Source organism: Protopterus annectens, chromosome 2.part1, assembly GCF_019279795.1.
Source record: "Protopterus annectens isolate FY-2018-M chromosome 2.part1, PAN1.0, whole genome shotgun sequence".
In the NCBI taxonomy this organism is placed as follows: domain Eukaryota; kingdom Metazoa; phylum Chordata; order Ceratodontiformes; family Protopteridae; genus Protopterus; species Protopterus annectens.
In genome coordinates this window covers 907,137,924-907,161,741 of record NC_056729.1, presented here as the reverse complement: position 1 = coordinate 907,161,741, position 23,818 = coordinate 907,137,924, and the positions used below count along the sequence as shown (strand labels likewise).

The 23,818-nt window shown below is 35.5% G+C and overlaps 1 protein-coding gene across 11 annotated transcripts in view; it reads right to left on the bottom strand.

Moving 5' to 3' along the window:
• The window catches only part of TENM3 (teneurin transmembrane protein 3), a 3,803,041-nt gene that overhangs the window by 545,342 nt on the left and 3,233,881 nt on the right, over positions 1 to 23,818 (bottom strand). For all 11 annotated transcript variants that reach the window (XM_044062527.1, XM_044062530.1, XM_044062531.1 and 8 more), the window contains one exon: positions 13,467 to 13,652. In XM_044062527.1, the coding sequence (XP_043918462.1) occupies positions 13,467 to 13,652 (186 nt within the window). The remainder of the gene's footprint in view (positions 1 to 13,466; positions 13,653 to 23,818) is intronic.

Sequence of the window (23,818 nt, the reverse complement as noted above, 5' to 3'; positions counted from 1 at the left end):
AAACAGAGCATGATTAGGAAGACAGTGACCTTAAATTATAACAGAACTGTCTAGCACACCTTTATTCACAGTAGCAGAGTTGGATTAGAGGTTATTTTAACTTGTAAGGTCCTGCAAGACAGGACATTTCTGGAGGAGTCTATGCAAATAAAACGCTGCAATTAGGTCACTAAAATGCAGGTCATGATAAACAAGATGAACGGTACTGGTCACAATTAAAATTGCTCCAGTGTAATTTCCTTTGTTTTTGTTTTATAGTATTTCATCCACCAGAGTTTAGACAGCTTCATTGCATTTTACACTATTCAAAAAACATACTGCTACTTGGAGAGGAGAGAATGTTTTTGAATGAAGTTAAAGATCTGTGATTAAATAAGCTTTTCATGAATTTTATCGAATGTCAGGACAACAAGGCCTGAAGTCTGAGGAGTAGTTTGTTTTAAGAATTGCTGAAAAAAGGCTGTTTCCTATATTTTTGAGGATTATTTATTGGTTAACTGGATAATGATATGGTTGACTGAAAAATTATACCAGAAATAAAAGAGGGGTGCAAGCTGCCAGCTTCAGTTTCCCATTATTAGTTATTTTATCAGATTGCTTCCCTTCTTTTCTTTTAGTATAACCAAAATTGGAGGGGAAAAAATTTTTTTTTGGGGGGGGGGGTGGAAGAGGACATGTTTTGGGTTTTGAAGCGATGTCTGACATGCTCATAAGTAGTAGGTTTATGGGACTGCAAATATTTGAGAATTCCTTCTGGAAGTCACCATAGTTAAGGGAACCATTGGAAATGAGGATAGTGTCAAGGGAGCTTATTTTTTTTTGTTAGTATGCTTAGAAGATTAATTTGCCCATAGAATTTTGGGAGTTTAGTTAGATGTATAGTTTGATTATACTTTATAAAGTCCAATTTATGTTGCATGATGGCTTTTTCAACAAATTAAAAAGATATAAAATCTTTTGTGCTTTTCAGAGGACTAGGGTTTTATTCAAAGCTCTCAGGGTTAGTCCATTTGTATGAGTACAGCTTTCAGTTCTTTGCTGAACCAGGTATTGAGTTCAGTCTTTCAGCACTTGCAGACAGTTGGGAAGTATGTATTTTATAAGTCTGTTAGAAGGTTGGTTAGAGTATTGGTTACTAGTTCAGGGTCAGGGCAGTACAGAATGGGAGTCCACCGAAATGGAGATCCGCCTTTCATTCTTTTGTAACTTATCTTGACAGGCTGTAGTTTGAGGGATGGAAAGAAATAAAAGAAGAGGCAAAGGTCTCCTGAGAAGGGAAAGAGGGTGAACAATAAGAGAGGAGATATTGTTTTGTATATTATTGACTAGTAGATTTAGGAGAATATGTCTACCTGAGTTTGAGTTTGAACAGGTGGACTCCAGAAAGAGTTGCATACGTGCTTTGGTCTGCTAAAAATTCATTGTTGCTATTCTTATGAGGTCAAAGATGATTCACTTTAAAGTCTTTCAAGATGGGATGTTTATAAGGATCCAAAGTATCAAGCATATCCACTACATCCAAAATGGATGATTAGTGAGGAGGTGGTCCAAGTGCCTGAAGTTAACTGGTAAACCTAGAGTAAAATGTAACACACTATACTAGTCTACAACCTAGGGAACCTGAATCTAGTGTTTCATTTGAGGAACAGAAATGAATACAGGTAGCTTTATTAATAACATATTGTAATTTATTGTACTGACACCCAGAAAATAATAGATGGACCAACATATGTTGATAAGTACAGCTGGATATTAGTCAAGCTATCCATAATAGTTTCACAACAAATCATATAAGAATAAATGTTAAGAATAAGCAATAATAATTAGAGCAGTAAGCTTACATTATATCTTATTTTTACTTTCCACAGGGCCCTGAAAGGCCGATTTCAGCACCCCTTCCCCAAAATGCAGTTATTCAACCTTATGATTTGCATCAACCAACCACTCTCCTTTAAAAGTCACTTTGCCTTTTTGGTGGTGGGAAGCAGGGGTTCATTACTGATTTTCACTGATATTATCAGGTTCTGGACTCACTTGGGAGAGGAATATTTATACATACCACTTCGAGTTTCCCAGTTACCCCTACATTCACTGGATTGTTTCCTATTACTACCCACACAAGCTTCTCAGTATGCACATAACCAGTGCGAGTACTGGGTCAACTAAGACAGTATTATCCATAGCCTACAAGGCTGCAGTTACCTCAAGCTAATACCAACGGTTAGTGTATCATTGCTCCATCCCTCCTAAGATGCAAAAAGCTACATTTTACCCATTCAGTATGATACCAGATTCACTTACTGCCCAGAGTCAGTGAAAGAATATTCAAGAACCCCTGCTCTTCTTAGTAAGGCACTGAGTGCTAATGCTTGTCCAGAGTATTATCCCACCAAATGGTTGATACATGACATTTACTTATTTTATTTATTTAACATTTGTTTACCGAGAAAGTCCGACTTGGAACAAAGCCAATTTTCAGAGGAGAACCAGGGAGAAACATTCCAAATACATGTCTTTGTAATGTGGGAGGAAACCGAGTACCCAGAGAAAACCCACATGAATTCAGGGAGGACATGCAGACTCCACACAGAAGGCACTCCAGCCGAGAATCGAACCAAAGAACCTCTTGCTGTGAGGTGACAATGCTACCGCTGCACCACTGTGCCATCCACAAACAACATCAGCAACTTAAGATCAAAGGCTGAAAGGTCAAGGTCACACCACAACTGCAAGAATAGTAAAAGTGCCAGCTTGACAGCAGTACATTAATCATGTTATAAAGGAGCAAACTAATCATACTATAGAGCAGTATACTAATCATACTTAGCAGTATACTAATCATACTATAGAGCAGTATACTAATCATATTTAACAGCAGTATACTAATCATACTTAACAGTATACTAATCATATTTAACAGCAGTATACTAATCATACTTAACAACAGTATACTAATCATATTTAACAGCAGTATACTAACCATACTTAACAGTATATAAATCATATTTAACAGCAGTATACTAATCATACTTAACAGTATACTAATCATATTTAACAGCAGTATACTAAGTAAGATGTTGTCCTGTTTGATTCTCAGGTAGAGCGTCTTCTGTGTGGAGACATGCATGAAGGGGTGTACCTTTGTTGAAGGTTGTGCTTCAGGGCTGGCAACTCGGCACATAAAAATCTACTGCCAATCATTAGCGGACCAGAGTTCTGCTGTGGCGACCCCTAACCGGGAAAAGCCGAAAGACACAACAACAACAATGACATACTAATCATACTTAACAGTATACTAATCATAAAAAAAATGTTAATAGGTTGATTTCCTGAATATTTTGAATTGTCATTTTGATCTCAACATCTAGCTTTTTTATAGTTGTGTTTCATCATGTTTCAATCTAATGACTGTTGTAATTGGTTGCTGTATATTTATAGGATTTTCAAACTTATATATATTTTTTACTTTGATATTCTATGGTATATCTTTACATACCACCTTAGTTATATAGATTTTTTTCTGTTTATATACACATTTATTATATTATCTATGTTTTTCATATTTTAATGTAATACCAAATTATGCTAGATATTTTTCTATTCTTTTCAAATTTGTAAATAAGAGTATTTGAATCATTAATTAATTATTAATTAATTAAATAATAAGTAATTGACTTGTTAATAGTTTAGGATTACACCTATTGCTAAATTAGTCAGTATTGTTGCACACTATAATTATCATATATTTATTATATTTATTATATTATTTATATTGGTTCTATTCACATTGTATATTTATCTAGCCAAGCACATATTTATACATACATAGCATGTACCCATTAGTTTTTCCTTATGTATAGTTAGATATGCTGCCCAGTAGTTATACTTATGTCACAATAGCTAGTATAATTCAAGTTAGACCCGTTAGTACAGTGACCTTATCAGTTTTTTACGCTAGCTTTTTACGCTAGCGGTTTGCACTACCCCTTAAGATAGCTCAATGCTTCCGTTTAAGATTGGATTAAATGTTATTGTTCCTGCAACCTCACAACATCATTGTCAGTAGTGCTTTACTATTTCTGGTGTTATTCTAAATTATGCGCTTTCAGCGAGCGTTCATACAACCATTTGATGTTTATGCATTATCGGATTTTGTCTTATTTCAGCTTTCTGCTGAAGTTATTTTTGAAATTCTGTTTATTTATCCTACATACAGGTAGGTTTTATATCTTACAAGGTTAGCTCGTTTAGCAACATATTTGAGTGTTGACTTTTTTAATTACAGTATTAACCAATGTTTTTATCTGTTTGTTTGGTTGCTTGCCTTTTATATACCATGTAAATGAATGTGTGTTGGTTTTAATCTTGGTTCCTTTAAATACCTGATTGTATTAATTAATTAGTCATTAAATAGTTGTTTGAGCTAATTATTTTACTATTTAAACAAGCCAGTGGGTAAAAATGTTATATGAAGAAGCGTGGTTGTATCCACGCGAAAGCACTCATCATCCCACTTGTTGAATAAAAGGCTTCTCTATTTTTTATCGTACTACTCTCATTGGATTTATTATTTGGTCAAGAGTAATTGTCACCTCCTGCTTCGTGGAGAGATCAGTTTCTGTTTTCTTACATTTGGACTGTGTTTTTTTGTGAATACTGGTCTCCTTAAGCTGCGGTTACCTCTTCTTTTTTTGAATTTCTTGTTTCTTGTGTGGTAACTGCTCTACACGATGGACTCCTCTAATGTTGAACTTGATTACCGCCCGGAGTCGAGGAACAGTATAATTATTCCCAATGGACTGTTGCATCGCACTTTAAATCCTTTATTGGCTCTGGAGCTAGGTGGTTCTACTAACGATCCGATTCCCATCACGACAGATGAAGATCTAAGTGTGTTCCATAAAATGGCTAAAGAACTCGAAGATAAACTTTATTTGCTCCAAAGGTATGCCTGGCAAAGGCAGCACCTTGAAGCCTCTTTACACTTTCACATCGTCCCTAGAGGCATGCGTGTGTTTTGTATGCTGTCCTATGGAGATAACCATCCGACCCTTTTGAAAAAGTGGCAAGACCTTAACATTGAACAAGGCTACAGGTATATGAATCTATTAACTGAGTATTTTTCACTCCTGGAGAACAAACTCTGTGATGAAATAGATTCTATTCACAAAAATTTAAATGAACTTTTCAAGTCTGATTATTCCACGAATAGATTACAAACTATTTTTACACAAGTCAATTCTTTTAGTGAAAAATTAAGACAAACTAAATTTAAAAACTACAACGAGACTTTAATGACTTCCAAACTGGTCAAATCTTTGTTTGGCCAAGAAACAGTAATACGCAAGTCCATCAACAGGATTCGACACCTCCAGCGCAAACTCCTGATGACATCACTCGCTCTGTTCCAACTGCCGTCAGCTCAACTTTGCCTTCTTCTACGGCTAATGAAGGTAATGTGCCTAATATGGACTGTAATGGCTCCTCTAAGTCGATTGTGACTTCTGATACACCCCCTCCCAACCAACTGGCGTTTTTTAACTTACCTAATGACACTCTCCTAGGAGCAAGACCGAAGACAGCACAAGATCCAAACCGTTTTTTACCGTATCCGGTAAAGCAACAGTTTCATGGCAGAGGCCGCTCGCACAGCAGAGGACCGAGGAAGCGGAAGATCTCCGGGGAGAGGTACGGAACCTCAAGAAAGCAGAGAACGTGACTGACTTGTTTGTCAATTTATCTTCTTATATTTTGGATAACTCTGACATTAGTTTGATCAATAAGGGTCTAAGTTTTATTCCTGCACAGTGTAGTAACTTAACTGACACCCTATGTGATTTACGCCTTTTTTGCAGGAATGTGGCTCTGAAGTTGTTTTTTAAAAGTTCTATTGCCGCATCTAACAGCAACTCCACAAATAATGACCCTATGTTTTTAAAACGCAAAAGTAATTTTTCACCTGCACTGCCTTCCAATATAGAGTGTTTTCTAAAGGCTTGCGAAAAAGACTTTTACTCCTTGTTTTCTGGTGATAATAAGAGGATAGCCTATGTGAATTTAACTCCTAGTGAAGTTATATCTTTAAACAAACTGAAAAAGTTAACTGACTTAACCTTCAAATCTGCAGATAAGGGTGGAGGTATTATCATTTTAAATACTTCTGATTATCATTCCCTTATGTTAAATATGCTGTCAGATTCAAATACTTACAAGGTTATTCCCTTAGATGAAGTTCATAAGATTATCACAGCAGTACATGATACCTTGTATGATTTACTTATGTGCAGGCAAATTTCTCCAGGTTTATATGATTTTTTACTAGTAGAGTACCCCACCATTCCAGTAATAAAAGGGTTACCTAAAACTCATAAGAATGTAACCCCTCTACCTCTACGACCTATAGTCTCGGGTAGTAATTGGGTGACTGCACCTGTTTCCACCCTCATCGAACGGCTTCTTAGGCCTATAGTTAATGCTGTTCCTTCTATTTTAAAAGACACTCATCAACTTTTGGAGAGCTTGGCTGAAGCTACTTTTGACACTACTATCAATAAGCACTATTTAGTAACCCTTGATGTAAAAAATTTATTTACCTCCATCCCCAATGATTTAGGACTTGAGGCCATCAGAGAACTGCTTGCTAGAGACACCACATTTAATGGTGACAAAATAATTCTAATTTGCCAGTTGTTAGATTTGGTATTAAACAATAACTTGTTCTTTTTTAATGATGATACGTATTTACAGACATGGGGGGTAGCGATGGGCACCCCCTGTGCGAATACGTATGCAAACTTAGTAGTCCTTAATTGGGAAAAGAAGTTTTTGTTTAATCATCCCACGTTTAAATACATGAAATTCTATAAACGTTTTGTGGATGATGTTTTCCTAATATGGCAGGGTACTCTTGTAGGCTTTGAACAGTTTCTGGCCTTTTTAGAATCCACCTCTTCTTATTTAAAGTTTACAATGGAGGCCTCGGATAAGTATGTCCAGTTTCTTGATGTTACCTTGAGGCTCACTGAACAGGGAACTGTTGTATCTTCTCTTTTTAGGAAACCTACTTGGATTAACAACTTACTTAAATTTGATAGTATGCACCCAAGGCATACGTTCCCTGGTATTATTAAAAGCCAGTTCATTAGGTTAACTAAGCTCTGCCAAACTGAACAATCTTTGTTGCTAGAAGTTGATAGAATGGAATCTTTGTTTTTAAATAGAGGTTACCATTATGACCTGATTCATACCATCAAAGATTGTGTTTTGAGTCCCCTAGGGACAAATGTTCATGTAGCCAGGACACCTAATTTAGTTGTTCCATCAAGAAATAAGCATTTTATTACACATGATAGAGCCCTGAGACTTCCATTTATTATTAAGTAATACAAGTGATGTTAAATGTTTGGAACAAATTATACGTAAAAACTGGAATATTCTTACCACTGATATATCAGTAACATGTTTAGTAGGGAATCATCCCAAGTTTCTTTACAAAAACTGCCCAAATCTGAAACATATTTTATGTAAAGATTTCCACACTGTGCCTAAACATCCTAATAAGGATGCTGGAACTACCCCCTGTGGTAAATGTAACAGATATATCTATATTTGTTCTATTCCCTATTTTATACACCCCACATTAAATTTTACATTTCAATTTAGAAGTCCCGCCACTTGCTCTACAAAAAATCTGGTGTACCTGGCTACTTGTACAAAATGTACTTCTTTTTATATAGGCCTTACAAAAAGAAAACTTTCTGATAGAATTTATGATCATCTCTATGAAATACGAAAATCCTCAGAGACTAATGCTCTAGCCCAGCATATAAGTAAACATGTTGACCATACATTTTGTTTTAGAGTCCTAGAAGATATTCCACAGAACCCTAGGGGAAGTGATGCCAGTAACAGCCTTGCACTAGCTGAACTAAAATGGATTCTGAGATTTAACGCACACAATCATCCAGGCCTGAACACCTCGGTGTCTATTAAACCTATCTTAAATAACAGGAAACGTTAATAGGTTGATTTCCTGAATATTTTGAAATGTCATTTTGATCTCAACATCTAGCTTTTTTATAGTTGTGTTTCATCATGTTTCAATCTAATGACTGTTGTAATTGGTTGCTGTATATTTATAGGATTTTCAAACTTATATATATTTTTTACTTTGATATTCTATGGTATATCTTTACATACCACCTTAGTTATATAGATTTTTTTCTGTTTATATACACATTTATTATATTATCTATGTTTTTCATATTTTAATGTAATACCAAATTATGCTAGATATTTTTCTATTCTTTTCAAATTTGTAAATAAGAGTATTTGAATCATTAATTAATTATTAATTAATTAAATAATAAGTAATTGACTTGTTAATAGTTTAGGATTACACCTATTGCTCAATTAGTCAGTATTGTTGCACACTATAATTATCACATATTTATTATATTTATTATATTATTTATATTGGTTCTATTCACATTGTATATTTATCTAGCCAAGCACATATTTATACATACATAGCATGTACCCATTAGTTTTTCCTTATGTATAGTTAGATATGCTGCCCAGTAGTTATACTTATGTCACAATAGCTAGTATAATTCAAGTTAGACCCGTTAGTACAGTGACCTTATCAGTTTTTTACGCTAGCTTTTTACGCTAGCGTTTTGCACTACCCCTTAAGATAGCTCAATGCTTCCGTTTAAGATTGGATTAAATGTTATTGTTCCTGCAACCTCACAACATCATTGTCAGTAGTGCTTTACTAGTTCTGGTGTTATTCTAAATTATGCGCTTTCAGCGAGCATTCATACAACCATTTGATGTTTATGCATTATCGGATTTTGTCTTATTTCAGCTTTCTGCTGAAGTTATTTTTGAAATTCTGTTTATTTATCCTACATACAAGTAGGTTTTATATCTTACGAGGTTAGCTCGTTTAGCAACATATTTGAGTGTTGACTTTTTTAATTACAGTATTAACCAATGTTTTTATCTGTTTGTTTGGTTGCTTGCCTTTTATATACCATGTAAATGAATGTGTGTTGGTTTTAATCTTGGTTCCTTTAAATACCTGATTGTATTAATTAATTAGTCATTAAATAGTTGTTTGAGCTAATTATTTTACTATTTAAACAAGCCAGTGGGTAAAAATGTTATCTGAAGAAGCGTGGTTGTATCCACGTGAAAGCGCTTATCATCCCACTTGTTGAATAAAAGGCTTCTCTATTTTTTATCGTACTACTCTCATTGGATTTATTATTTGGTCAAGAGTAATTGTCACCTGCTGCTTCGTGGAGAGATCAGTTTCTGTTTTCTTACAGTATACTAATCATATTTAGCAGCAGTATACTAATCATACTTAATAGTATACTAATCATATTTAACAGCAGTATACTAATCAAACTTAAAAACAGTATACTAGCCATACTTAACAACAGTATACTAATCATATTTAACAGCAGTATACTAATCATACTTAAAAGCAGTATATACTTAACATACCTAACAGCAGTATTATAATCATACTATACAGCAGTATACTAATCATATTTAGCTGTATAGTAATCTTACTTGACAACAGTATACTAATCATACTTAACAGTAGTATACTAATCATATTTAACAGCAGTATACTAATCATACTTAACAGCAGTATATAATGATCATACCTAACAACAGTATTCTAATCATACTATACAGCAGTATAGTAATCTTACTTAACAACAGTATACTAATCATACTATACAGCAGAGAGCCAAACACAGCTGAGAAAAAAAAAAACAACAGCAAACTACTAGGAAAACAGCATTTCAAAGCAAGTTCACTAAAGGGAAGGAAAGACTAATGGCCACTTTGGTATGAAATACTGCTAATGGCTTTGAAGCCATCTACAGAAATATCACTATGCTAGTTTTGCTAAACTTCTATCTTTGCCTGGTTTCTTTTGATTTTTTTACATTGTGTAATTATACATTCCTCCTACATTATACTGTACTATGCCTGCTAATGAGTGTGATGTTTACAGTACAGTCTATTCCTTCTCCATTATACTGTACTGCACCTGCTAATGAGTGTGATGTAAGTCTATGAATTCCTTCTCCATTATACTGTACTGCACCTGCTAATGAGTGTGATGTAAGTCTATGAATTCCTTCTCCATTATATTGTACTATACCTGCTAATGAGTGTGATGTTTACAGTACAGACTATGCATTCCTTCTCCATTATACTGTACTACACCTGCTAATGACTGTGATGTTTATAGTACAGTCTATGCATTCTTTCTCCATCACATTACACTACATCTGTTGATGACAGCAATGTTTACAATGCAATCTAACAAAGTGGTAGGACAAACCAAGAATGGAACCCCACAGATGAACTATTAACCAAAAATCATTGGGACACAGCAAACACTTAACCCGGAGCTAAACTTTATTAAAAATGACAGTTAAGCTCTTTCATCTCAAATGGGACTTCTTTAGAAATACCATTAGCTAAAACTAACACACTTATATACCACTCATAAAAATCGTGTGATTTAACAAACAACTCATATTGTTCAAATTAATTACTTAAAACAAATATAAATGAATAAACAAGATCCAAACACCTCTTATTATATTTTAAAAGTGGATAAACATACATAAAAGATGTACATGTGTACATTTGCAACTCTATAAAGTTGTAGGAAATGGTGTTACCATGTTATACATCTTTTATTTATTTTACATTTGTTTACCAGGAAAGTCCAACTGGGCATGGATCCCATTTTCAGTGGAGGACCAGGAAGAAAAGGTCCACAACTTTTATTTATGTATATGTTTTAGCTCCGGGTTAAGTGTTTGTTGTGTACCACTGATTTTTGGTTCAAAAGTGGTACGACAGGCCTGTATCAGACAGATAGGAATCTACAGGGCAATCAATGAATAGATATATTGTTAGCTAAGCTAAGCCAAGAGCTGGTTGAGTAACATTAAAGAAATTAAAGCCGAGATGGAGTCAGCCCCTGTGAAGGGCTGCTGCAAGAAATCTGCAAAGAGTTGGCTGAGCTGGAATTCCTTGGGAAGAGGCTAGATGTCCAAATACTGCAGCCCTAGTGTTCTAGCTCTAGATAAAGTTGTCACCTTCAGATATTTGACTACAGTTCCTAGTATTCTCATTAATTATTTTTTTGGGAAAGATGGATAGATGCCCTTCTCATTAGGAGATAACATCTTAAATGATAAGAAAGTGCTTAAGGAAAAAATCTACCTGTTCTGAGATTGTGGGAGCATCATCAGCCATGGTGGTGGGCTGGACTCCATCATTGTCACAAGCTGGACCTGCTAAATTTGACTATCCTTTGCTATGCATGGTTTATTTCAGTATCACATCTCTTCTTGTGCTTTGGTTTAGAATGTTCAGTACCCTTCTCTGTCGGTAGAAAGCTTTGGTTAGCACTGGAGTTAAGACATTTGGGGCTCCCCAGGTGCTTTTTTTTTTTCAAATTCATGAACATTCTATAAAGCTGAATAATCTTCCAGACTTATTCTCCTTGAATGGTCAGTGCCATCACTAGATTCCACATATATGCAGTACTGGCTAATGTTGTGCTCTGGTTCTAAACAACAAAAACAATAGCTTGTCTACTAGCCAAACAGCTATAATTGCTGCAAGATGCAACAGCTGTAGTGATTGCCATTAAGTTGGAACTCCATCAGCTACGTAAACTTCACAAAGCCTAAAAAGATGCCAATCTCAAGAAAAAAAATGGCAAGGTTCCTAACTATAGAAAAGGTGACATACATTTACCCCTAAATATATTTCCTGAAAACAAATGAAGAAAAGCAAATACAAATTAAAAAAAAAAGAAAAAAATCCTTATCCCCTTTCAGTACATCAAGTCTCTTTCGCAGAAAGAAAGAAAGCAAGAAACAAATGGAGTGGGCAAAGGAGGCTAGGGATTTCGGAACTGGGGAAACAAATGAGAATTATGTGAAAGCTTTAATTGCTGAGTGGTCTAGAGGCTATGACAAGGAGTCCTGTATGTCTTCAGCTACAGTTTGAAGATGTCAGATATTACAATACATTAGAAATTATTTGGGCCATTATAAAACTTCACAACTAAAAATCTACAACAAAAAGATTCAATGTACTTTTGCCAGCATTCATTGAAATTATAATCCTGTTTCGTGACTGTACTATATTAGTCAGCACAGTCCTTACAACATAGTAACTAAGCACTGTACTAAACCACTATCAAAAAGCAGTACTAGCAAGTGCTACAGCTGCACGCTTAGGCCTTTAGAAACTACAGTTAACAAAAAACATTAAATATACATCTACAAAAATATGCTTTCATTTCAAAGCAATGAGCAAGCAGGACAAACAAAAAGAGCAAAATAAATCGTGATGGTTATGAAATCACTTTTCAAGCACAAATGTAATGCTAAAGATTTTAAGCCCTCCAAGAGCTCAGGAAATCGTATACATATAAGTAAGACACACACATCATGTGAAGACGTTTATGTAGTCATGCAACATCCTTTTTCCTCCTCCTTCCAGCACATGGGAACCACAACAAAATGTCACTGTTATGGTCTCTGTAATGTATGGAAGCTTGTGTCACATGTCAGTGTAAGTGTCATATGACATTAGACACAACACCCCCTACAGCTAAACGTAGGACTTGTGCACAGCATGGTTACAAATACAAGCCTATTCCACTGCATTCACGTTAGCTAAAAATGTACTTTGTAATTTCCAAGACATAAAATGCACGATTCAAAAATTTGTTCAGTTTAGATGTGCTAATACTTTAATTGGAAACAAAAGTTTCATGTTTCCTATTACAGAAACACTTCATTATCTTTCTCTGAATAGGTGCGTAGGTATTTACTAGGACAGTGACCTATGGGCATCTTCAAAAGTTTATTAGCCCCAGTATTTTAAGTACAATTAAACTAGAGCCCTTGTATTTCAAATATGACTAACCTAGAGACAGTCAGACACTTTATGTTACAGCTGAATGTACTGGCAGCTATCTTGTATTAAAAAGAAAACATACTAAAACAATGCAGACACCTCATCTACAGCATTTTACTGCTAATTTAAATGAATGAGACCACAAGCACAACATAACACGTACATACAGGAATGTATTCTATGTGATGCTATACTCTATACAATTCAGACTTCTTTCCCATTTCATGCAATACAACTTTGTTTTATTTGAGCATCTCTCTAAACACTTCAGGTGGCAGGCTCTTTTTGTGAGAGTGAGTCACCATGAAGTGTAAAGCTCAGGCTGTGAATTAATTTAACTGCATAGGCTGCACAAAACAAGAATTCTGCTTGAAAACTGCTTGCCTCTGTGTATCCTACATTTTTCCCATGCATGTTAAGTAAACAGCAGAAATATTCCAGCTCCAAGCAAAACCTATTAGAAAAATAAAGAAAAGCTCTCATACCAATAGAGCAGTGTTCTCCATTCCAGCCCTGACTGCATTCACACTTGCCATCTTTGCAGGTTCCATGCTGAGCACAGCGAGGGTGACAGGCTCTTTCATTACAGGCCGGGCCAGTCCAGCCCTCTTCACAGTGGCACTTTCCGTCACTGCAAGTTCCATGGGAGCCACAATCCTCTGCACAGATTTCTGTAAAAGGAAGATTACAGTCCTTTCATTCTGGGTATTTTGGAACAAAACAAGAGAACAATCATTAAATGAACAAAAGGAATACATTTTTCAGACACAACTAATACAGACCGTGATGGCTTGAACCCATTTGCTCAGAAGTAAACCCAGTTATGTTGACTGAGTGGCCTTACCACTTTTAAACCTTTTAAACTGATTGTTTGATAAACACTTAGAACTGCACTGTGTTTTCTTACTGTGATTACCTTCACAGTAAAAACTACTATTGTACCAAAAATGGAAGACTGACAGCATAAAAAGGTCTGTATTGATTACAGGACTCAGACAAGCAAAACAATGATTTCAGGTGAAGGCAGTACTACCCAGCTAATATCCAATTTGTCAGACAAAATTGTCAAGAATGGTTAGTGTATTATTACATCGGCAGTAAACTCCCATGAAGTTCTTTTGTTTAGTGCATTACTTACGCTTCAGTGCAACACAGTTTGACTGCAATGCAGTTTGCAATTTAGACTTCCTTCAGAAAGGATTGTTGTAAGAAGTGCCAGAGAATTGACTACTTATTTATTTAAATGAATACAAGTGAATTCCTACAACTCAGGAAGTCAAAAAAAAATGTGCATACTACTGCCAACTAAAGGCCAAAGTTTAATGAACGCTACATATAAAACCACGGCTTTGGTACCACTGAACAAGGCTGATCTTGTTAACAGGTTTTTAGGTTCCTGTACAATTAGTACCATGTTTGGGTACATTTCAATACATGTAAAGGACAGAATGGTCAGGAAATCTTTCTGTGTTTTAACACTTCCTGTATTTCCAGTTAGGACATACTTTTCTATTCTATTTGCATGCTGAAAAAAGTTAAGGATTGTGAGAGGGGTAGCTACATCTAAAACACTAACAGCCTTAAGTAAACAAATAAATATCCGCTAATTCACATTACAATAATCTTGCTACATAGGCAATGAAAAATGAGGTACAAACTCCCAGGTCAGTGTTTGTTAGTTTATGTACTTATTTTTTTTTTCATCATTAAACAATGACCAGTAAGTAAAAGATCAAAGGGCATCACTGAAAAAAGATAAACGTATATATATGAAGTAATAATCACGGAAAGCAGGATGCTGAATGAGTTCCTCCATAAGTGAACAAAGAGACAAGATCACAGAAGGAATGTTTCACCTCCCTGGTGTAAATAATAAGTGGATTCAGAGCACCCTGTGAGGACACAAAGCCTTGACAGTGAAATGGAATAAGCAACACCTCACAGTCGACATTTTGAAGTATAACAGGTTAGAAAAAAATAAAAAGTACCCAATGGTGCTTGATTCGGGGGTGGGGGGGGCTAGATAACAAGAGAATGGTGGTTCTAGTGTTGCAGCCCTAGATAGGGATAACATTTTTGATAAAAAACATGAAGAGGATGAAAAATGTACCCCAAGTTACAGTATACAGGTATGACATATCACAAGTAAAAATGCATCAGAACTGAGAATAACACCTCATCATGCTCATTTAGTGCTGCTTGGATCACACTGAAAGGCAAAGACACCCAGCAGTTAGGTACCTGTATGCCAATGCAAAATATTAACAAGTAGACAGTAATGGCAGCATACATCATACTTTGATTCCCAGAGACTGGAGGCAGAAAAGGAACCTCTACTACAGCAGTAGGACACTACTTACACTATACTCACATATATGAGTTTTAACAGCATCCATTTTGTAAAACATCTTAGTCTGGGTAACTTCAACACGGCCACAATTTAAAACTGTCAGGGCATGCCATGTTGGACATATTAACACTTCTGAGAGTATAATAGAAGACTGGACAGCTTTTACTGAGATAACACAACAGTAATCCACCAATCCATCTACAACCCCTTTTTGCCACTGTCACATATGGGGTTGGGGTGTCACTTCAACAGTGACAATCTTCTAGAGCCAAGGTTTACACCACCTGAATATCAGAGTGTTCTAAACGTACTGAGCACCAAAGCACACAAACTGCTGTGGAGCTTGAGTGCACCAGTTAAACCTTCTAAAATCATGTGGAATGACTGCAAAGAAATGATCTATGTATTTTAATCTAAAACTCTGACAAATGTAAATGCTTTCTGTTTCCATGACAGGAACCTAGTGACACATGAAAACCTTTTGTATAATACTGCAGGGCTGTGTAGACAAGCACAGCACATTTACTTTGTAGCAGGAGTTCCTGATTTCCTGAGATATTAAGTGTCATATTTTGTGTGACGTAAGTTGAGAAAGCATATGAAAGAGGATGCTCTAAGGAAAACGCAACATGAGATCAAACATTAAATACGCCGCTAACTACAGACATTGCAGCAGTCAGTGACATGTCTGAATAGCTGTTGCAGCTGATGCTGCTAACAGTATGTCTGTTAACTGTCCGAAAAGGTGAGTATGTTTTTTTGCTGTTTGGTAAGAACCGGGTTGTGCCTGCAAAAGGTCTATTGTGATCAGTGTAAAATCCTAGTAAACAAACTGAAATAAATAAAATAAAAAATAAAAATAAATAAGGTGCTACATAAGGCTGATATGTTTATGTTTAAAGAAAAAGACAAATAATACAGGATTAGCCATAAACAGAAAGCATGCAAATGGAATAAAGTAGAAAAGAAACTGAATTACAAGCACAATAGGACAGCAGGCAGAGATAAAAATGTCTGCAGAAAATGGTGGCTGCAGGAACTGATGAGGGACAGACAAAATGGAATCAGGCACAGAAGATCTAATGGGCTTATGCGTATAGGTACGTACAATATGAATCAAACTTACAGAGTACCTACATCTCTGTAAGTATTCGAAGTAAACAGCAACATGGAGTTAGACACAGAAGTCGTTTTGTATGGATGCTTCCACAAAGCAGTGAACAATTCAGAAATTTTAATAAAGGCCTATTGCAGAGGAGGAAGAGGTGTTACCAATTGACATAATAACTATGCTTTGGGTAAATGAAGGTAAAATGCAAACTTTTTGATTATGTGATAAAGGAGTTTCATCATTGTTTATTAACAAATGGATAAGGACAAGTACATTTGACTGGTAATATTAAGAAACTGCATGTGGCAATTAAGGTCAGAAACAAATCTGCCACAGATAAGGAGCTGTCTTGGTTTTCTGGCAGATGCCACACATTTGTACAAAAGACAATGAAAAAGTGAAGGTTGAAAAAACAACAAAAGATCTAGAATCAAATGTTCCATAACATAGTTTATAATAATTCAATTGTACTTCTTTGTATTTTACAGCCTAAAATGCACCATAAATGCCTTAATACAGTGTACAGTTTTTGGAAAAGATTACCAGCCTACATACATTTTAAAAATCTGTCACAAACTTGCATTACAGATACAGACTGTATGACTTCAGCTAGTTTACTAAGGAAATAATGCACCGTCCTATACCTGTGCTATTACAATACTTCCTATTCTATGGACAGTCACCATAGAATATAAAAACTCCTCTTCCTGCCTTTTCATCTTTCCTACCATGCTCCTTAGCATGCATGCCAACTTACATGAATTGTGAGCCACTACAAAAGCTAAACTTTTGCAAAGACATCTCCTGTAATGCCAGTACATTTGATGGAACAAAGTTATATGAAAACCTGTTATAATGCCAGGAAATACTACATAACAAAGCCACGCAAATGTCAGTAAATAACACAGAACAAAGCAATGTAAAGACTTCAGTTGCAATCCCACAAAATACTATGATCAAAGCTGTATGAGGAGATTTTGCTGTATTCCTACAGTTAAGAGATTGTACCTTTAGAATGTCTGCCAATAGTCTGCCTGAGGTAACGTTGGGCATACAATGTATTATTTTGGCAGAACGCATTTGCTACTCCTAAGGGGTATCGATGTTAATACTGTTTCAATGAGGGTTCTAGAAGGTTTCAAATCTGGAAATTACATTAAAAAAATGAATTAACATGAAGTTCTTAAAGCTATGTATGTTAAAGGCAAAAATAAAGTAACATCTCTTTACTACAGAGCATAAGTCAGCAATGATAAAAAATTCTACCATTTATTTAAAACAAACCTAGCATGTTAATTGACTGTGGCAAACTTAGGCGGCATGACATTCTATCACCACATCTAAGAAATGTCAGATTTGTAACAATAGCCCTTGTGTGCCTCACTGAAGTTTTAGTAGTTGGGAAGCAGCCCTTACTACAAGGTAATCTAGGCTACTACAACATCTGCTTTATCCAGGAGATTATTTCAAATACCTCTCATTTACATTCTTGTTTATACCCAAACCAACCAATCAGTTTCTAAACTTTCCAGACTATATTTTTTTCTCTAGTTCAATGACCTCAGACACACCCACATACATTCATTCTTGCACTTTCTCTCATGATTCTTATCTTACTTGTACAAAGTCCTTCAAAACTAATAATATCTTTAAATAAAATGAGAAGACTCATTAAAAGCTTATAAGCACATGTGGCAGTAGAATGCAAAGACACAATAGCTTTCTAACTTCTACTTTCCACTGACAGTAGCACACTGTGGAAATGTAACCTCACCCTAGAGTAATTATCAGTTTTCATTAAACAGATTTTCCAGTTTTTGTCTACAGTCCGGTGACATGATAATCATTAAAAGATTGCTGACAAACTACCTAACTGTACTGAAATCCACAAAGCTGACTGTAAAACCATTCACTCTTTTTAGACACTGCAGCTACTATGCCTCATAGTGCATTCGTTTCTGAAATTAATTCTTAACAACGTCATGAAATTCTGTTGCCTAGAAATCTAAACTCTAATAACACTCATCCCTTACTGCTTCCACTCCACGTCAGCCTGCTTGTTCCGAACTATGTTGACACTCATCCTTTACTGCTTCCACTCCACGCATAGCCGGCCTTAGGCATAGGCCAAACAGGCGGCTGCCTAGGGCGCTGCACAAGCAGGGGCACTTTTCCGGTACTTATTTGGTATATTTAGATCAGGATGGGGGCACTGGGTGGTGTGGGGGGGTGCTGTAAAGCCCTTTTGCCTAGGGCACCAGTTGACCTAAGGCCTCTCCTGTCCACATGTGAGCATGTTTGTTGCACTGTGCTTATTAAACATACAAAAGCTAAAGGGCTCTTTGAGACTCAGTAATCCTACTTAAAAAACGAGGCAATAAATGCATATAAGTATAAACAAAATGAATAAATTGGTCAGGAAATACATTAATGAACAAAGACTTCTGGATCTGTTTAATTCTTAAACTGTTTAGATTTTCTGGTGAGATACACGTGCCTACAAATATATTCAGCCTGACTAAGCAGCAAAACTGAATTGCCTTGATCTTGCCTTAAGAGATGCTGTTGTATGAGCTCATATTATTTGAGATAACACCTTTGCTGCATACATGCCTGACTTTTCAAATGTACTGCTGCTGACTGTTACTGGTTTCTCCACTCATTACTGTTTGATTAAAAGAGTACTGAAACATTCCAAAGAAACCACTGTCTGCCTTATCTAACATAAAACAATAATGTCTTCATTCACATTACACCTCTGGGTCTAAGTATCTATAACCTTTTTATTAAATAAGCTGTAGGCTGTACACATATTTAATGTGTTTCAGTGGTTTGTGATGCTTTCATGCAGAATCACTACATTTACTTTTATTTAATCTGCAAATGTATATAATATGGTTTAATACTGCCACTAATAAAACATATTACTGGAAAGTGCCACTTTCTTGGTATATGCCATTTTGACAGTAACCTTCCTTTCTAATTTTATTATCCTTTAAGCTTACCAAAAATACAAGAATAAAACAATTCAAACCTATGCAATGTTTAACAAATTAAGTTTAGATATGATTCCAATCAATGTCCCAGGCTATAGTAACTAATATAGCCTGCTTCAACAAAATGTGTCTGTGTATGTGTATTGGGGGGGGCAAACTTGACAAAACACAACCTAGTTATGACAACAGAGTAAACTGTTAGCATTTTTAATTAGGAAACCTCGTATTTAAGCAACCTGTAATTTAGCTAAGATAGCACAGGTTTCCATACAATTATACAAAACATTGCAGGATAATTTATGAGTGTTTGCTGACTTATTTAATGGGAATGAGTTAAATTACCCATTTCTGGAAATAAATTTCCCATGATTTTAAGAAACTTAAAAATTCAAATAGATCATAAGACCTTAATTTCTCCAAGGCAATGCTACAAACACTTGCAGAAAGCACATGTAACACCATAAATTCTAGGAAGTTAGCGGAGAGTAATCCACAAAGAATGCATTTTACAAATCAAGAATTTTTGATCTACTGTAATTATGTGAGATAATCCAAGCCTCACTCAGGAATTACACCATACTTCATCTGAAACAGGCAGGTGTGGCAGTTGGGAATACAATCTGTTCATCTGCATTTCTTTTACAGAATTTTTTATCTGATAATTTCCATTTATTTTGCTTGAAGAGTCCTTGGATGGCTACTGATTAAGAACAGAAAATCAGAATATTAGCTCTCTCTAAGAACATATGGTTTGATTCAGAGTACTGTATTCTCTCATGAGCTGGTCTAATCAATTTTTCATTAAGGTGAAGGAGTTTATCAGTGTTTAACACACCAGCTTTGAGCAAGGTGCACCAATCTTTCCAATGAACTTATTAATTAGAGTTAATTTAATTGCACTAGATTCTAACTAATGCAAATACTGCTGATGAAGATAAAAATACTCAGGTGAGTTTCAAACCCAAAACTTCCCTAAATGTTGTAATGAAATAATAACTACAGCTTTGATGTATTTTGCCTGGCCTTATGATAGAATACTTTGAAGTAAAACAAACAAAATCAGCTTGACATGATAACTTTTCTATATAAAGTTTTCTTTGGGGTGGTCAACCAGGTACTACAGTTGTTAAACAAAAATATTTTATTAGAGTCACTAATTTAGAAATAGCTGTCTGTTACCTAAGTTTTATACCACTAATTATTATTACTCAAATTTATATACTTGATAAGTTAAACTCTTCACCTCTGTAGCAGCCAAGTACATTTGCATTTATCATGATGTCTGGTTCAGTAATTAATGTTTGAAAATGGTTTTAAAGATTCTGGACATTATTTGATGTTTGCAAAAAATGACTATGTACTGAACAACACTTCAGTTGGAGGGCAATTCACTCACTAGTTTCTACTCTTCAAATCAGCCTTGGAATGCACATCAAAATGTTTACTTGAATATTCCAATCATTTATGCAGTGGATCTACAGCATAAAATATGAATACTTCTAAACTTGTTTTGTGCATGTTTGCAAAGCACATATGTCCTCACAAGCACAGACACAAACAGAAATAAAAAAAATGTATGTTTCTACCATCTTCATTCCAGGATACTAACACCCTGCAACTCAGCTTAAGTCTTCATTTTACTTATTTTGTAATCAGATAAATACTCCTAAACACAATTTTCACCTAGAATCTGACATGTTCATTACAGTCAAAAGGGACAGTGGGTGCAGGACGTCATGATAAATACCTACAGTTATTAGACTCAACAGTAGGAGAGCTCTTGAGAACAAACAGAAGAGCTTACCTCTCACATGTAATAAAGGAAGAATTGTGTATAGCAACATGAACCCGAACCTACGTTACATTCCAGGTGCAATGCCATCTGAGATTTCAGCGGAAGGCTTGCATGTTGCACATTTGGTGAGTGACTTTAATGTTTTACCAGCTTTACCTTTCAGCATTGCATCAAATAATGAATATTCTGTCAAAGAAACTAACAAGTAAAAAACATGCTGCAAATGTTTCTAATTTTGCATCATGATGTAAAGACATCACCCTAGGAAACTGCATCAAAACAAAATCTGAATGATAGTAATAAGACAGCTGTCAGTTTACACTTACTAGTAAACCTCGTCGTACAACATGAAATTCCTGGTACGTTTTCAGAAGCTGTCTGTCACAAATCATCAATGATCTTTTTTTGGCAAGATCAAAAAGTACATTGATTTAAACATAGAAAATAAACTCAAACGCAAGCTAACCGATACTTTATCATGCTTACTCTAAGAAATGCATTTTCCCAATTAGTTGTTTGCAGTAAATCATTTTGTAGGAGAATAATGTTTACATGCAAGTTTAGATAAAACGCTAGCAGATTTCATGGGACTTGATGTTTAAACTGAAGTAATAGTCTGTGTCAAGTGCAAGTTTCTTTTTAAACATCTTAAAGAGATTTGTTCAGTAAAATAAATGTACCTTGTCTCCACGGTATGTGGTCTATGATTTGCTGAACAGCATTTTTCCTCCATTGGTGATAGTTTTCGGCTGCTCCTTTCTTAAATAACATTTTTTAAAAATACTGCTTTCCCCATGATTTTTTATCACTGAGGCTAAGCAGTAAACCTTAACCTCAGTGACGTTATCTCTCTAATGCAAACAACTAACCTGTAAATGGTTAATTTCCCAGGCCCATACTTACACCTATCAAAGGTATCAGAACTTGTCAGAGATTTGGGGTGCATGGCTAGGGTTAAAAAGGCCCTTGTGGTCGTTAGCCTACAAAACACCTATGAACCTAAGCATGTGGTATGTCCACAGACTTTAATGGACACATCATCTTGCATGTCCAAAGATGCATCCATTAAAGTCTACGGACACACCTCATGCTATTCCTCTGTTGAAGTCACTGAGGCATACATTAAATTTATTTTGGCCACAATTTAATAAAAAAGTTTACAAAGATGTTTTATTAAAAACAGCTCAAATAAATAAGGAATGAAAGTGACACAAATACATCTGGACACTTAACTCATTAAATGCCACAATGTACAGTGGATGCTGAACAAATCACTGTAATAAGCCTGCCTTTCAGTACACTGACATCATATTTCATGCTGCTTGTTATAAATTTTCATTCATTGTAAAGTATTTTTTACTTTTTACTTAACATTTGTTTACCAGGGAAGTCCGACTGGGCTAGTGGTCCATTTTCAGTAGAGGCCAAGAGAGTAAAGCTCCACATAAAAAAACACACAGTTTAACAGTTCAAATTTTAAACTTCAGAAGAATTATACAGTTCATAAAGAAAGCATACTATACAATGAAAGAAACATAGTATACAATAGAATAACAATGAACTAATCTTTGTACAATGACATACAATAACTTACAGTTATTTTTTCAAAAAAGAGTTATATATACACTAAAGAAGTAAGTGGAAAATGAACTAGGAGGTGAGCAAAAGGTGGGTAAATGTGAAGCAAATGCAGCCTGGTGAGGAGCAGGAGCACAACCAGTTGTCATTTAGATGGATCTTTAGCACGTTTTTGAATTGTGCTGGGCTTGTTGTGTTTAGTATATTATGAGGGATGAGTTCCATGCTTTAGAGATGTAATTAGGATAAAGAAAGTCACAAAAGCTGTTATTGGATTTTGTAACTTTTAATAGTAGTTTGTTGGAGGATCTTGAGGTCCTGTTGTTGAGGTATATTTGTACTAGGTTGTGTATGGCTGGACATTTATCAGGTAGGTATACTATAGAGTGGGTTAGGGTAAGCTCATTTAAGGATAAGAGGTTAGGAAGTTCTAGCCATTTTGAGTTGTTTTAGAGAAAGACAGTGATGGGTTCTGTAGGGCAGTCTGGCGACAAAATTTGGCTATATTGTGGTAGCATGATTCAAGTTTGCTTAAGTCAGTTTTCCTGAGGTTTGGGAGTATAGGGGAGGCATAGAGTAGAGTGGATAGAAGGTGGGTCCTGGTGACTGCTTGTCTGGAAAAGTTGGTAAGGTAACTTTAATTCTATAAAGAGAACCTAATTTATTGTGTGTCTTTTTGATTGCAAGTGATATATGCTTAGACTTTAAAACACCATCAATAATGACACCTAGTAGCTTAGTTTCTGAGATTAGTTCAATTAGTGTGTGACTGGATGAAATGATTTTAAAGCCCTGGTTGAGATTGTTTACTTTATGACAGTTGGAGAATAACATTAGTTTTTTTTTTTTTTTTTGGGTGGGGGGGGGTGGGTAGGATGAGCTGGTATTTACTTAGGAAAGATTTGATGGCCATGAAGGCTCTTTGGGTAAGTTCCTGTAGTCGTGACAGGGAGGGTGGGCCATAAATGAGAGTGGAGCCATCTGTATACTGTAAGAGTGTAGCAAGG